The sequence below is a fragment of the Dermacentor albipictus genome, chromosome 3, assembly GCF_038994185.2.
Source record: "Dermacentor albipictus isolate Rhodes 1998 colony chromosome 3, USDA_Dalb.pri_finalv2, whole genome shotgun sequence".
Taxonomy (NCBI): domain Eukaryota; kingdom Metazoa; phylum Arthropoda; class Arachnida; order Ixodida; family Ixodidae; genus Dermacentor; species Dermacentor albipictus.
Genome location: NC_091823.1, coordinates 104,605,536 through 104,620,024, shown reverse-complemented (window position 1 = coordinate 104,620,024; position 14,489 = coordinate 104,605,536). Strand labels below are relative to the sequence as shown.

The 14,489-nt window shown below is 46.4% G+C and overlaps 1 protein-coding gene across 6 annotated transcripts in view; it reads left to right on the top strand.

Annotated features, from left to right (window-relative positions):
• LOC139046722 (thromboxane-A synthase-like) overlaps positions 1–14,489 on the top strand; it is a 68,690-nt gene that overhangs the window by 49,806 nt on the left and 4,395 nt on the right. For all 6 annotated transcript variants that reach the window (XM_070536658.1, XM_070536655.1, XM_070536660.1 and 3 more), the window contains exons 6-12: positions 868–993; positions 2,847–3,081; positions 4,085–4,224; positions 6,959–7,085; positions 8,253–8,343; positions 10,702–10,810; positions 11,395–11,483. In XM_070536658.1, coding sequence (XP_070392759.1) covers positions 868–993; positions 2,847–3,081; positions 4,085–4,224; positions 6,959–7,085; positions 8,253–8,343; positions 10,702–10,810; positions 11,395–11,483 — 917 coding nt within the window. The remainder of the gene's footprint in view (positions 1–867; positions 994–2,846; positions 3,082–4,084; positions 4,225–6,958; positions 7,086–8,252; positions 8,344–10,701; positions 10,811–11,394; positions 11,484–14,489) is intronic.

The window sequence follows — 14,489 nt, the reverse complement described above, 5'->3', positions numbered from 1 at the left end:
AGATTTAAGTTATCGCTTTTAAAGATTCTAAGTTGCCGCGTGCCAAATTAATTCCTGTCGGGTGTAGGCAATTAAACTTGTGTATGAGGTATGATTCCGTATACTTCCTTTCGCGAGGGGAACGGAAATTTGTTTGTAGTATACAGAGCCCTGCTTTGTCAAATATATGACCATGTTCATTAAAGTGACTGGCTACTGCTTTGGGTAAATTGTGTTTTGTGTCCGCGCGGTGACCATTGAGTCTTGTATTAATTTGCTGTCCAGTCTCACCTATGTATTGTTTGCTACAAGCGGCGCATTCTAGACAGTAGACTACGTTGCTTGATGTTCAGATGAAAGCCGATGTTACCTTGTGTGTGTAATTCGACGCTGTACTTTTTACTGTAGTAGTAGATTGGATGTGTTTGCACGTAGAGCACCTGGGGCGGCCACAGGGATTGAATCATGTGGGATGTGTACGCCTATATTCGTAAGCGAGAGAAAAGTGCATGTTGTCTGCACTCCTGGTTATTACGCATAATGGAGCTGTGTCTGGCACATGTTATCTCAATGCCGCAAGAAAGCGACAGTACATGGACAAGAAAACAGGTAGGACAATTAGCCAATGGGTATAATCAAAGTGTATACCAGCATCAATTTTCACGAAGGTTGATGGCACGTACATGACTAAACCACGTCCATCCAGTACCGGATGTATCCGTCTTTATATAAGGGATGAATATGATTTTGTAATAGCCTCCGAGTTACCTTGTAAAGCGATTGAAAGAAATGTGAATTATAATACACAAGGTGTATCGCGAGAAACAATTTCTTCCATACCTAGCAATTTGACGTTATCCCTTCTTTTTTACTTCTTTCCCCCGCCAGCTTCTCTTCCAATGCAAACGGCCACCGAGTCCTCACGACAAGTCTCTGATCCAACTAACGGGCAAGCGCTGGAAGGAAGTACGAAGCCTGCTCACTCCCTCCTTCACCACTAACAAGCTCAAGATGGTGAGCATAAAGTTTAGAGCACGCTTAAGCTTGGCCTTTAAGAGTGGAACGCGACAGCATTCAAAGATCCCTGAGTGCTTTTCACGCTTCCCTGCAACTTCAGCGAATATAACCGTAATGTTTTCCCGGGAAACATTCGCGGCGAACGCTGTGCACGAAGGCGGGCTTCCTTGTAGAAACGCGGCCTCTTGCGCGGGCCGCGATGGGGTGGACGCGAGCGCCATCTAGAAGTGTTCTAAAGAAATGGGCGCGCCGTAACGTGGCCTCCGAGATATTCGCGAACCGGCGCGCGCAAACGGCGGCGCCGGCGTCTTGGCCAGTCTTGGCCATGACACCGGCCAAGTCTTGGCCAGTCTATGAATGGTAGAAATACTGTAGAAGAATTTGGAGTTTCCGCGCAACAGGATTAGGTTTTCTCGTATATCCAAATTACAATCTGACGCTATCATGTCTGTAGCTTGTGTGCAAGTACGACTTTACGATTTTTCTACGTATTTCGCTTAAAAAATTTAATTGTTTCAGTACCTTCCTTGCGGCGCATGGACGACCTGGTTATAGGTGGTTTGAAAATCTTTTTGCTTGCCGAAATAACGTCCGACGCTGGACGCCGGATTTTCTGCGACACGGGGCTCTTAACGCATTCACGTTAAAATGCATGTGCGCCCCGGTACGGCACACGGTCCGTTACCAGCATGTACAACTCTTTACTATCTCGTATATATTAGCCAGACTTATTGTCATTGAAGCATAGCGCGACAGACGAGGCTGAAGAAAGAAGATATCAAAGCGTTTACTCGCGACTGAAGCTTTCTTTATTCGAGCAAGCACGCCTAGTGAAATGCAGGCAGCACTAATTGTTCAAATGCTGCTTAATTTACTCTCATTGATCTAACGAGTGATGCTTCAACCATAATAGTTGTCCGATGCGGTAAGAAGCGTTCAAGTGACGTGTCTACTGACAGAGTCACTTTTGCGCAGTTTATGCTTCATTTATATCGCTGTTCTTTATGTATTCTGACCGAGAACGTAAGCCTTTGAAAGCTTCTGCAGACCACATCCAATTTACTCGCGAGATCCCCCTAATGAGAAGAAAATAACTACTCAGAAAAAGGTTATTCAAAAAGCACTTTATTTGTTCATTCTCACGCCCACTGTAGCACATGTTTCCAATTCCCGCCGTGGTCATGAAGAGTTTGAATACATGTTTGGCAATCTGAGTTACGTAACAAGATTGGCGTAAAAAATGTCTATGCCAATTCATGCCTTCATAAAGATCTTTTGTCAGAGCAACCTACATTACAATAGAGGAACTCACGGAGAGTAGCCCACTTCATTAGTTCGCTCGTCTGATAGGCAACAGTTAGTATAGTATTAGCACCAATAATGATACTGCGGAATGGATTCAAGCAGGGTTTGGATATGAATGATACTAACTTGGTCTTATATTCCACTCCAGATACAGCCTCCACGTGTAGTTTTCCCGGCTCAGCCTTGATCAGTGAAGACGGTGCTGGAATTTATATCATATGCAATTCTGCGCACTATCTTCGTGCCCGAATGTACAAAGCAATAACGATCACCAGTGTTCTGCCGCTTCTGCGATAAATACATGTGGTTCGCAGATACAGGGTACCGACAGGAAGAAGTGCGAGCGGAACGGCAGCATTGTCGAAGTCCCTCAAAACACTTGCCCGCTTATCTTCACAGCGGGCGATCGCTACGTGTTTCCCGCAGTGAAACACTCGTGTTCCGTGTGGCTAATGCATGCATTCAGCACTCAACACCTACTCTTAACAATACATACAAAAGTGACCCTAGGGCCACCGTGGCATGTACTTCTTCGCGCTTTGCAGCTGGCTCCTGGCGTGGTGTGCAGCGTAAAGGAGTTCGAGGACAAGATCGCGGAGTACGCACGCTCCGGCGAGGAGTTCGAGATCGGCGAGCTGTACGAGGCGTTGTCGTTGGACGTGATCTGCCGCAGTGCCACTGGCATCGACTACAACATCCAGAAGAACCCCAAGCACAGCCTGCTGATCAGCAGCCGCTTGCTTTTCAACGACACCTTCTCGTGGCCCCTCATACTGCTCGGTGAGCGCAATTTCGCGCGCGTATAGGCCAACAGAGCTGTAGATGGAAGTATAGACAAGCTGTGATGTGCTTTATGTGCTTGGCATTGCGGAATCTCGCTATCGGTGGCATCTAGTTAGTACGGCTAGAGAATACTAGGCCAAGCTGTTACGAATTCACGAAGCATGTGGAAACGCAGCAAAAAAAAAGAAATCAGTGACAAGGGCGATTAACTTTAGAGGGGTCTTTAAGGCACCCATCCAGACAAAGTAACGCGCCGAAAGTATTTGGACGCTCTCGTGTGGTACCGCGGCGGAAAAGACGCCTCTGTGGGTGCACAATGAATTTGTGTATTCAACATTGCTTTACCCGCCACTAGATACGTCCGCCGACGCTGTAGGTTACGTGTGCGCTAGGATTCAAAGCGCATGGGAGCATTAACCGCTCGGGCAGTTAAAATAATATGCAAGAGACGTCAGGGAACTGGTTAAAAAAGAAAGCAAGGACGAAATTGATAAGACCGGATGCTTGCACGTTTAGGTAACTGTACAAGTTAAATAGAGAGATTTTAAAAGGCAAAATATTAAGATGAATGCAAAAGACTAGTTTTATAAGCATGTTTTATTTTCCCAATTAGCTTTAGCAGGCTAGGTGACTATTTCTCGCCACCTCTTTGCAAAGGAGATGCCGCTAAATCATCGTCGTCTTTTGACTAAAATAGTCTATGCATACCTGAAGGTTCCGCGGACATTTGTGTACAAATGCACAAACGTTGTTTACGCCCATCGCTTGCCGACCTAGCTTTGAAATGTGTGATCAAAGAACCTGCAGAAACCAAATGAACAGGTGTCGCCGAAAACGGGCTTGACATGCCTCGTGCTGGCTCACGAACTGATACTTCTCATATAAATGGAGAGCCTATAGCTCTGGCTTTTCTTTGTCTGGGACAACACCCAACAGTCTGTCAGCAACATTATACAGGATTCAGCTAATCGTTCTTCCTGTTCTTTTGTGCACCATTCAGTCTCATTTCCCGAGATGGAGTTCATAATGAGGTACCTCTTCGACTGGAGGCTCACCAGAATCAACAACGGCGTTCACCCCTTCGAGGAAGTCCTGAAAAAATGCGGAAACATCGTCAGGCAGCGCCAGATCGACAACTCGGTAAACAATCTCCCGTAAATGTGTGACCACTGTGAATATTTCCTCTCACTACTTCATGGGCACGTCCTTAAGATGCAGCTCCAGGATAAACTTTAACACGCTTCACCATTTCATCATCATCATCATCCTATTTCGTGGCCACTGCAGGACGAAAGCCTCTTCCTGCGATCTGCACTCACCCCTGTCCTGCACCAACCAATTCCAACTAGCACCAGCCAATTTCCTAATTTAGTCGCGCCACCTAGTCTTCTGCCGTCATCTACTGCGCTTCCCGTCTCTTAGTACCCATTCTGTCACCCTAATGGTCCAACGGTTATATGTTCTGTGCATTGCATGACCTGCCCGGCGCCACTTATTTCCCTTAATGTCTATTAGAATATCGTCCATACCCGTTTGCTCTATGACCTAAACCGCTCTCTTTCTGTCTCCTAAAGTTATGCCCAGCATACTTCGTCCCATCGCTCTTTGCGCCGTCCTTAACTTGTTCCCAAGCTTCTTTGCCAGTCTCCGTGTCTCTGCCCCGAATGTCATCACTGGTAAAATGCGCCCATTCTACACCTTAATTTTCAGTGATAACAGTAAGCACCTGTCAGGGTCTCAGGATGTCTGCCGTATGCGATACAAGCAATTTTTATTCTTCTGTGAATTTCCTTCTCATGGTCAGGGTTCCCTGTGATTAGTTGACCTAGGCAAACGTACTCCTTCAAAGACTCTAGAGGATGGCTTGCGATCTTGAAGTTTTGTTCCCTTGGCCGGTTATTTATCATTATCTTTGTCTTCTGCATATTAATCTTCAACCCAACTCTTACACTCTCTCTGTTAAGGTCCTCGATCATTTGTTGTAACTTGTCCGCAGTATTGCTGAATAGAACAATGCAATCGGCAATCCGAAGGCTGCTGAGGTATTCGCCATCGACCCTTAATCCTAAACATACCCAGTTTAATAGCTTGAATACTTCTTCCAAGCACGCAGTGTCCAAGCAGAGCTTCCAAGAGAGCTTCCTCTCATCCTCTATTTCATCCTCTCTTGTCGCTGTTCCCCGTTTCAGGCCTTGCAAGGCCCTTCTGACCTCATCACTAGTTATAGGAGGACTTTTTGCATGCGGTTCATTATTGTTTCGGACAGAGTACTCCTGAGTCATCTGGGTACTGTACAGGTCAGCATAGACATCTTCCGCAGCTTTTATTATACCTTCGAGATCGCTTATCAGTATTGAGAGTTCCGCGAATTCTATCTCAACTCTTGAGTTGGACAATTTCATTCTTTGTCGTTTCTTTATTAGGCCCTTTGTTATTTGGGAGAACTTGCCTACTAGTTGCCTTGGTGCCTTGCCTCCCACTTCAGTTTCTGCCTCTGAAGCCAGCCTTGTCACGGTTCCGTTCATTACCATTATGTCATCATCATCATCATCATCTCTCTGTTCTAAGGCTGTAAATTTGTTTGCATGTACCAGTATAAATTTGTCTGCTTTTACCCTTACTGCCTCTAAGTTAATCTGTTTCTTCTTGACCAATTTTACTTTTTGTCACTTCAAATTGAGGTATACCACAGCCCTCACTAATCTATGATCACTGCACTTTACACTACCTACCACTTCTACATCCTGCACTATGCTGGGATCTACAGAAAACATGAAGTCACTTTCATTCCTTGTTTCATCGTTAGGGCTTTTCGATGTCCACTTTCTGTTGCTACGCTTCCTGAAAAAGGTGTTCGTTATTCTCAGCTTATTCCTTTCTGCGATTTCTACCTGCACCTCTCCTCTAGCGCTTCTAGCGTCAACGCCGTAGTTGCCAATTGCTTGTTCACAAGCCTGTTCTTTCCCCACTTTTACATTGAAGTCGCCCATTACTACAGTATACTGAGTTTGCCCTTTTCTCATCGTTAATTGAACATCTTCATAAAACTGATTTACTTCCTCATTATCGTGACTGGATGTTCGAGCGATGCTTGTACTACGTCTAATCTATACCTCTTATTAAGTTTGATTACGACTACTGCTATCCTCTTGTTAACGCTGTAGAATTCGTCAATGTTGCCTGCTATCTCCTTATAAATTAGGAATCCTACCCCGTAATGCTTCTTATCAGGGAAACTTCTATAGCAGAGGACGTGGCCGTTATTTAGCAACGTGTAAGCCTCACCAGTTCTTTTAATCTCACTAAGGCCGATAATATCCCAAACAATGTCTGACCGTTACTCAAAGAGTCCTGCTAAGCTAGCCTCACTCGAGAGGATTGGGGTATTAAACATTGCAAAGTACAGTTCCCATTGGCGGCCTATCCGGACCCAGAGGTTCTCTGTACCGTCTGCTGCGTTACAGGTCAGACCGCTGCCTCGGTCAGGTGCTCCGCAGCTGCTGGGGACTGCGGGCCATTGGTTAATTATAGATATCAGGAAGGTTTATTCACCGCTAAAAATGGAACAAAGCAGGACACATATAGTTCGGTGCCTTGGCCTCCTTCTAAGTTTTCACGCTGCTTCGCCGACACGCCTGGTGGTGACATATTTGTAGCGCATCTTATTTTCTACCATCCCGGCGCCAATCAACAATATACAACCGCTGCGTACATGCAGACCGAAGTGTTGCTGAAAACTAGGCTAGGCTGTACGCGGTTCCCTTGACGTATACGATAAGGGATCCATCCAACGTTATTGTCCTGTTTCCCCTCTCGGCGCGAGTCTATCGTGACGCCACCTCAGTCGGTGGTTCATCCTGTCTCTTCGATGCAGGCCCCACAAAAGGACTTGCTGCAGCTCATGATCGAAGCCAAGTCATCCAACGTGGACGTCGGAAGCGTCACCTCGGCCCAGCTCACGGCCGCCGACGACAACGAACACGAACTCAAGCAGAGCGCACGTGAGTCGCTACAGTGACTCTAATGAGTTGCCGCTTCTCCAAGTGTCATGTGCGTACTCTCCGTGAGGTCTTGAGAGTCAGTAGCGCGTATCGCTTTAGCGCGTACAAACAATGAGCCCGTAACTGAGGCAAAAAAAGAAGAAACTGAAAAGAATCACAGCCACATAACTAGTCAGTGAAAGGTTGCCCTGCAAAGAAGCTTGGCGCAAGAAACTCAAGAATCGCTCGGTGGTGTCGACTACGTAAGAGTCTGTTGTAGTCCCGTCCCTTAGCAGACAACGAAAAGAAGGGATCCACTTTCAACAACGGGGAAGAGCATTCAAGTTTCACATACGCTTCGGCATATCTCCAGGCCGAAAGACCGCCGATCCGAGTCACAGGGCGCCGCGTTTCCAAAATCTCCACCAATGAGAGCCCGCCGTCTTATGTGGGGGAGAATCAAAACCTAACCGAAAACAAAGTGCGGCAGTGCAAAATCGACTTCCGTCGCTTGGACACCCAGCGTAGTGCCGTCGCCGAACACTGCCAGACGTCGGATGACAGAATTTATATTTATGGCGCCGTCATCCTTAAGACTGACCGGAACCTACGGAAGCGGTTGCATACCTTAAGCAGTGGTACACCCAAGCCGCCGCCTGGGCAATGAACCGCTCGTGGGAGCTTTGCTCCCAGCCTACATCCAGAGCCTATGCCAGGGCCGCAAGCCGATTATATAAAAAGCTGCAAAGTGGGCTACAGCTGAATTGGATTCATGGTAAGAAACAAAGTTCAGCACTAAGTCAAATGGCAAAGAAAGTAGAGCACGACCTGAGCATCTCTTTCTTTGCCATTTGCCTTAGCGCTGAGTTCTGTTTGTTACCATCAGTGTAAAATGTTTCTGAAGCTTCCTGAAGCCACCCTTGGAGGAGTCGGGATTACTCCGAAACGCTTAATTTCTAATAAGCCTTCTCAGTTGTGGAATGCTTAGTTTGTCTAACTTTAAATGTTCCCCTGTACCATACTGATTCCAGACGAATGTTCAACTTCGTGCTTCGCATCCGTCGCTCCTGTTTCAATTTATTGACCTACGCAGGCAATAGCGTCGGAGTTGATCCATTGCATCTATTTTACGATATTCATTTGTAAGAGGACAGAGTGGTGACGCACGGTTCTCTTTCTCGTGTGCAGCACCCTCGGCGAACGGTCTCTCGTGCTCGAGCAGGGTGGTCCTGGACGACGACGACATCACGCAGAACGCTTTCCTTGTCCTCCTCGCAGGGTGAGTCTCGCAGAAGTCGCGGATTTCTATCCAAAGTCGACTCTAAGTTACTGCACTGTTGATTATACGAAGCATTCTTTGCCGCATTTTCGGCATTTTGCAGAAGGCAGAGGTTCCTGCGTCGCCTAGCTTTCATAAAAGAAAGAGCAACTAATGCGTGACCGGAAGTGGAGTCGAGTCGAACCTCTGCCCTCGAACACGACATCCCGGTTATAGTGCCTAGAATATTCTAATAATGCCTAGTATATTCTAGGCACTATATCCCGGTGTTCTAACAACTATGGGCCACGATCGCGCGCATGCTCCTCTCGTCCCGAAGGCAGCCAGCTCTTACTCAGCGCTTGCACCACGTGCCACTTTCCGGTCTTCTTCACTCGTGTGACAGCTGGCGCTTTGAGCTATCGTGTTAGACTGCGCTATCTAGGGGATCGGCTCTCCTCCCCCCACCCCATACTTTCCTAGCAGTAGTTTATGGACAAACTGTGCGAAGTTGTACCAACTCTATCATCACCCAGAGTTAATCGCATTTTTTAACAATTCTTCGCTGGAGTACAAATGCCATTGTCGTTTTAACACGCACCACATGACATAGTCCTATGTACGTACAAATGTATAACACGCAGTTGTACTGATGACACCGAAGCCAGTGTTTCTCTCCCTACCCATGTGGAGTCCAATAATCGTCGTCTCATAATCTCCCGTCGAACAGCCGGCGTAGAACTGCCCTTGCTGTCACACTAACGTTTACGGCGCGGTCGACGTTGTGCTGCTGCTCACACAAACACAACTACCAAATTTTCACAAGCACGTTCGGTCACTCGGCAGGGGCTATAAGAACCCCAAAGAATGGTGGATAGCCAGGTACCTACAAAAAATTCCCATAACATCTATTCACACAGTGCGTGGGATATGCAGAATTTTGTGCTAATACAGTCGTACACCTTTGTAACGGAGTGCTTGGGGCCTCCAAAATCTTTCGTTATACAGGTCACTTCGTTGTAATGGCCACGCACTGCCATCCACGTAGTAGCAGAACCGGTATAGAATTATTTCTTCGTTATTCAGGTCATTTCGTTGTAGAGGTGTTTTTCGACTGTACTGACAGTTTTGTCAAATCGCAATACCAGCCTTAAAGAAAAGTGGAGAGAAACGTAAGCATGGCATGACATTGACAAACACACGATAAGCAGCAGTGAATGCACCGATTCCCCGAAGAATCGCAGGTCGCTTCTGCAGGGGACCCCAAACTCGTATACTTGCTGTTTGTAAACAGAAAGTACACGAGTAAAACTCGCACTTAATGGCGTTGACTACCACTTTCTCGGTCAGTCATTGTATACACATACACAAATTCCCAAGAAAGTGGACGGCAAAACAGCCGTCTTAGTAGCTTAGTCTATAAGGAATCGCTCGCTTAATGCGAAAGATGCGGGTTCGGCTCCCACCGGCTCCTACTGTTGCATTTTCGTCCACTTTTACTTCACATGACCTTATCAGTCGTACGCTTCTACTAAAACGACGGGCAATCTCCCGTGCTCGATATCCTTGTATTGGCAGTCTGTTGGCGTCGTACGGTTGTTAACACAAAAATTCAGACCCTCAGTCCCACTGTTTTCTCGCTCGCGGAAAGGTGAGACACTTGTGCTATGGCCACGGCTGATCCCTCTACTTTCTCCCTTTCCTAATGGCAAAAATATATGTGCTCCTCAGGTGAGGACGTTTTCTCGTAAGCAAAGATTCGTGGTGGTTGTTGCCCAACAAGTCCTAAGGAGCCAATCCACTGCCTCACGAAAGTGCCTACGGGCATACTAAAATAGAGAAACGCTCGATGCCCCTTCATTCGTGGAACGCGGGGCCAGAATTAGGTTAGTGTAGACGTACGACACGATCATCCGCCAAATGGTTCGCCAAGATGCTATTATCCAGTGCCCGCAACAAGATGGCACCCGAGATATGCTGCTGAATCACAACTGACCAGCATTTCCTTTCCATCTCTTTATGATAAAATTAATGGAGTGGTAGGGGGGAGTCGGCTTGGCATGGACATTTGACGAAGGAAGTTAGGGCAACGGTGATACAGTATAATGGGACACTTCTTTCTCAAGAAGTCTGAAAGCTTCAGGATTCTGGAAGACAGTCACTTGGAGTGACGTTATTTATTGGAGCGCTGTGGGTGTGGTCAGGCCAGTGTGTTTGCCCCAGTTGAGGACACAGAACATCTGCTCTACAGTGGCGAAGGCTTGCTCCATTTTGGGGCGATTTCGATGCAGCCCGCCGATATGACAAGCTGGCGGGTTGCGCGTAAGTACGGTATAGCGCAATTGATTGTCATGTATCACTTCCCTTGCTCTTCATCAGGTACGAGACAACGAGTAACACATTGACCCTCGTCTCCCACATGCTGGTGAACTACCCCGAGGTGCAAGAGAAAGTGCGGCAGGAACTGCTCGCTGCACTAGGGCCGGATGTGAGTCACTTACGCACGCTTACACTGCGACTTGCGATATTGGCATGTTGCCGACTGTGTGTGTACCCCCATGAAATAATACGGGCTTTCCTATCTGTTCACCAGCTTTTGTCGATGCGACTGACCTTATATCACAGATAAGCGGCGCGGAGCAACGGCAAATAGTCTCGAACGTTCTATGGCTATAGCCATAGCTATAACGATGACATCATCATCATCATCATCATCATCATCATCATCATAATGAGCTCATTATATGCCCGCTGCAGGACGAAGGCCTCTCCCTACGATCTCCAATTACCCCTGTCCTGCGCCAACCGATTCCAACTAGCACCCGCAAAATTCCTAATTTCGTTTCCTATCCGTTTATTAAAAATTAATAAAACCTATCCGTTTTAATAACTTGCTATCGCACTCAATGCTTCGCCTTCGTGCGAAACTAAGAATTTATGTATTTATTTATTTATTTATTTATTTATTTATTTATTTATTTATTTATTTATTTGTCGATACTGCGGAGTGTTCCCTGCACGCTGTCCTCACATGTTCTTGCTTCCTTGCTGCCTTTTGTTTGCCCTGAACAGGAGGAGATCAGTTACAACACGATACAGAAGCTGACCTACCTCGACTGCGTCATCCAGGAAACCATGCGGCTGTACCCGCCCATATTTGGGTGAGTACGTGCGCGGGCTATCTTTCACGCCTTGCAAAAGCACGCATCGTGGCTATTTCGAAGGTGAAGTTGCACCAAACGTCGCTTAGGCTTTAAAAAAGCACTAAAATTTCAGCTTCCTTACGAGGCATCGTGAAAAATAATGGCAGTACAGCTGCTCGAAGCATTGTAAAAAAATGTCATGCAATTGTTATCAAGCATTCTGCGTGCTGTATACTTTTTTGTGTGTGGGTGCCCCCGCGTTAACCATTAAATAATAAGACCACCCGTATAGAGAAAATATCCAAAGTAACCTAATCAGTTGTACCTTTAGGCGAACTTTACCGCAGAAAAAAAAAGAAAACGAGGAGGAGGGGAAAAAGTCAGCAGGACACAGGCCGTATTATTTGTCACCGTTCCTTCTTTTTGCTACGCTAAGGCTTTTGTTATTTTCGCGTAAATTACGTCCTGCCTAAAATCGGCCAGTTAGTTGATCAGATAAACAGACGCGTATCGATAGGAAGAAGAGCAGTTACCGTAGTCACACACAAAAAAGAAAAGCTCTTACGCTATAGAACTGTTCGTCAGATCAAATTGCAGCCAATCCTACCGCTGGACATGTTTTTTATTAGCGAAGGCGACCAGCCAATGGTGAAGAGCCCTTACGAACGAAAAGCGTTGAAGCAGCGAAACAGAAGCCCACGGTATTATCATGTCCACAAGAGTTATCGGAATGCAAAAATTACTTAAACGTGGCTTGGGGAGCAAGGTTGGTGTATTGCACCCATATCCTTCGAGATGGACGCTTAAAGGAGCATTACAGAGAAATAACATAAGTCAATTTAGTCTAGTAAAAGTTTCTTTGTCTGTATTTGACCTTTCTTGGAAGTTGGAAGTTTTCTAGGTTCCCAGGCGCATTATTTTCTTACTGTTTGGTTCATTCATATTCTTTTTGTCCAAAAACTAGCAATTCTACGCGTAATATCGCAGTCGATCACCAGCCATTTTAGCATGGCCGAATATATAGATCGGTTCGGTTCCACGTCTGTCGCAGCACTAGCAGATCGAGAGGGGGATCCTGGGCTGCCTCCCCCCCTTCCCGCCCCTTTCCCAACTACTGGGAGCTACCTGGATACGCCCCTTATCTGTCGTCACAAGAACGAAAGCTATCAAAAAGTCATTATCACACCTGATTAGCCCAGGACAGCGTTCTAGGCAATGCTGAAGGCTCCCTTTTTACCCAGCTTTCCCTCGGCCTTTTCAACAAATTCATCCATATTGAAGTAAGAGTACCGTGAGAACAAGGCGGATTTTAAGAAACATTACCCTGATGAGTTATATCGCTCGCTTCGAGCGATGTTCGAACGATTCGCATCACTTATGTGCGCTTGCTTTGAAAAGAGAACATTCGCTTGTTGGGCATACTGCGTCTAGAGCGAAGCTCAGCCTCGGCCGTAGGGGGTAGTAAGCGTAGAGACACCCTTAGGGGGGCGGGGGAGGGGAGGCAGGCAGGCGGAGGAATTCGACGAGAGAAACGCGACACGACGAGAACACGAACGGTATCGGAACGCTGCACTGTCGTTGCAAGAGACGAGGGCCCGGATGACGAGGCCAGAGTCGGTGATGCGTCCCTTTCAACAGCTCGGCGCACGCTTCTTCATGAAATGTAGTATAGGCGAGGCCGCGCTGCTATATGTATATGGCGAAGGTAGTACCCATTTTTAAAGCAGGAGGGCACGATAACCGTACTAATTACCGTCCGATGTCTCGAACCAGTGTCCCGTCTGAGCTCCTTGAGCACATTACAGCATATAGCCTAATGGATTACCCAGAATCAATCAATTTTTTTTTTTACCCTTTACAACACGGTTTTCGTAAATGTCTGTCTTGCGAAATTCAACTAGCCGAATTTACGCATGACCTACTACTACACATGGACGATCACCTTCAAATAGATGCTATATTCCTAGATTTTTCAGAGGCCTTCGACCGCGTGTCTCACAACCATCTCCTTACAAAATTATCCTCCCCCGGTATCCGCACCGAGATTATCAAATGTATTGAAGGTTTTTTAACACGACGCGTTCAGTTTACCTATGCTAACAATGCTCAGCCAACCCTTACTAGTGTCTCTTTCGGTGTTCCCCAAGGCGCAGGTTTATCTCCTCTATTGTTTTTTATTTACATAAATGATCTTCCCACTAACATATCAACGAAGCTGCGGCTTTTTGCAGACGATTGCGTTCTTTATAACTCCATACATCTAACGACACAATCTCCCTACAACACGGCCTTGACACTATCGCTTCTTGGTGCGAAAAATGGCATATGCCTCTAAACCTCACTAAGTGCAAAGTAATATACTTCACGCGCAAACACACCACCTTACACCGCACTTATCGCATTAACTCTGTTCGTATTGGCCACACGTGTACTTACATATATCTAGCAGTTCATGTGACGCCATCACTTTCATGCGTGAAACATATTCAAACAATTCGCTGTGAAGTTTCACACACACTAGGGTATTTGCGACGTAACTCAATATCCGCATCGTCTGAAATATAAGAATTGGCATATTTCACGTATGTGTGACCCAAACTTGAGTACGCATCATCCATCTGGCATCCCTCGCAAGCTTATCTCGCCGATGACTAAGAAGCCGTACAAAACCTCACTGCTCGCTTCATTACATCACAATATTCAAGACATATCGGCGTAACCACCTTAAAACAAACATTGTCTCATCCGTTGCTTGCTTCACGGCGCGTAACTTCTCGTCTTTGCCTTCTTCACACTTTCTTTTGCTTCACCCACTCATGACACGCCCTCTTAGAACGACCGTTCAGAACATCATCCCGTTTATCTCATACTCACCCCTTGGCAGCTCATTCTTCCCCCGCGCTGTAACACTTTAGAACGCCCTACCGGATAACATTGTTTTGTGGAGCGACCGCAAAATATTTCGCGAAAAACCAAACGATTTGCATAATGCCAATTATAACCACATAAATACCACACTTGTCT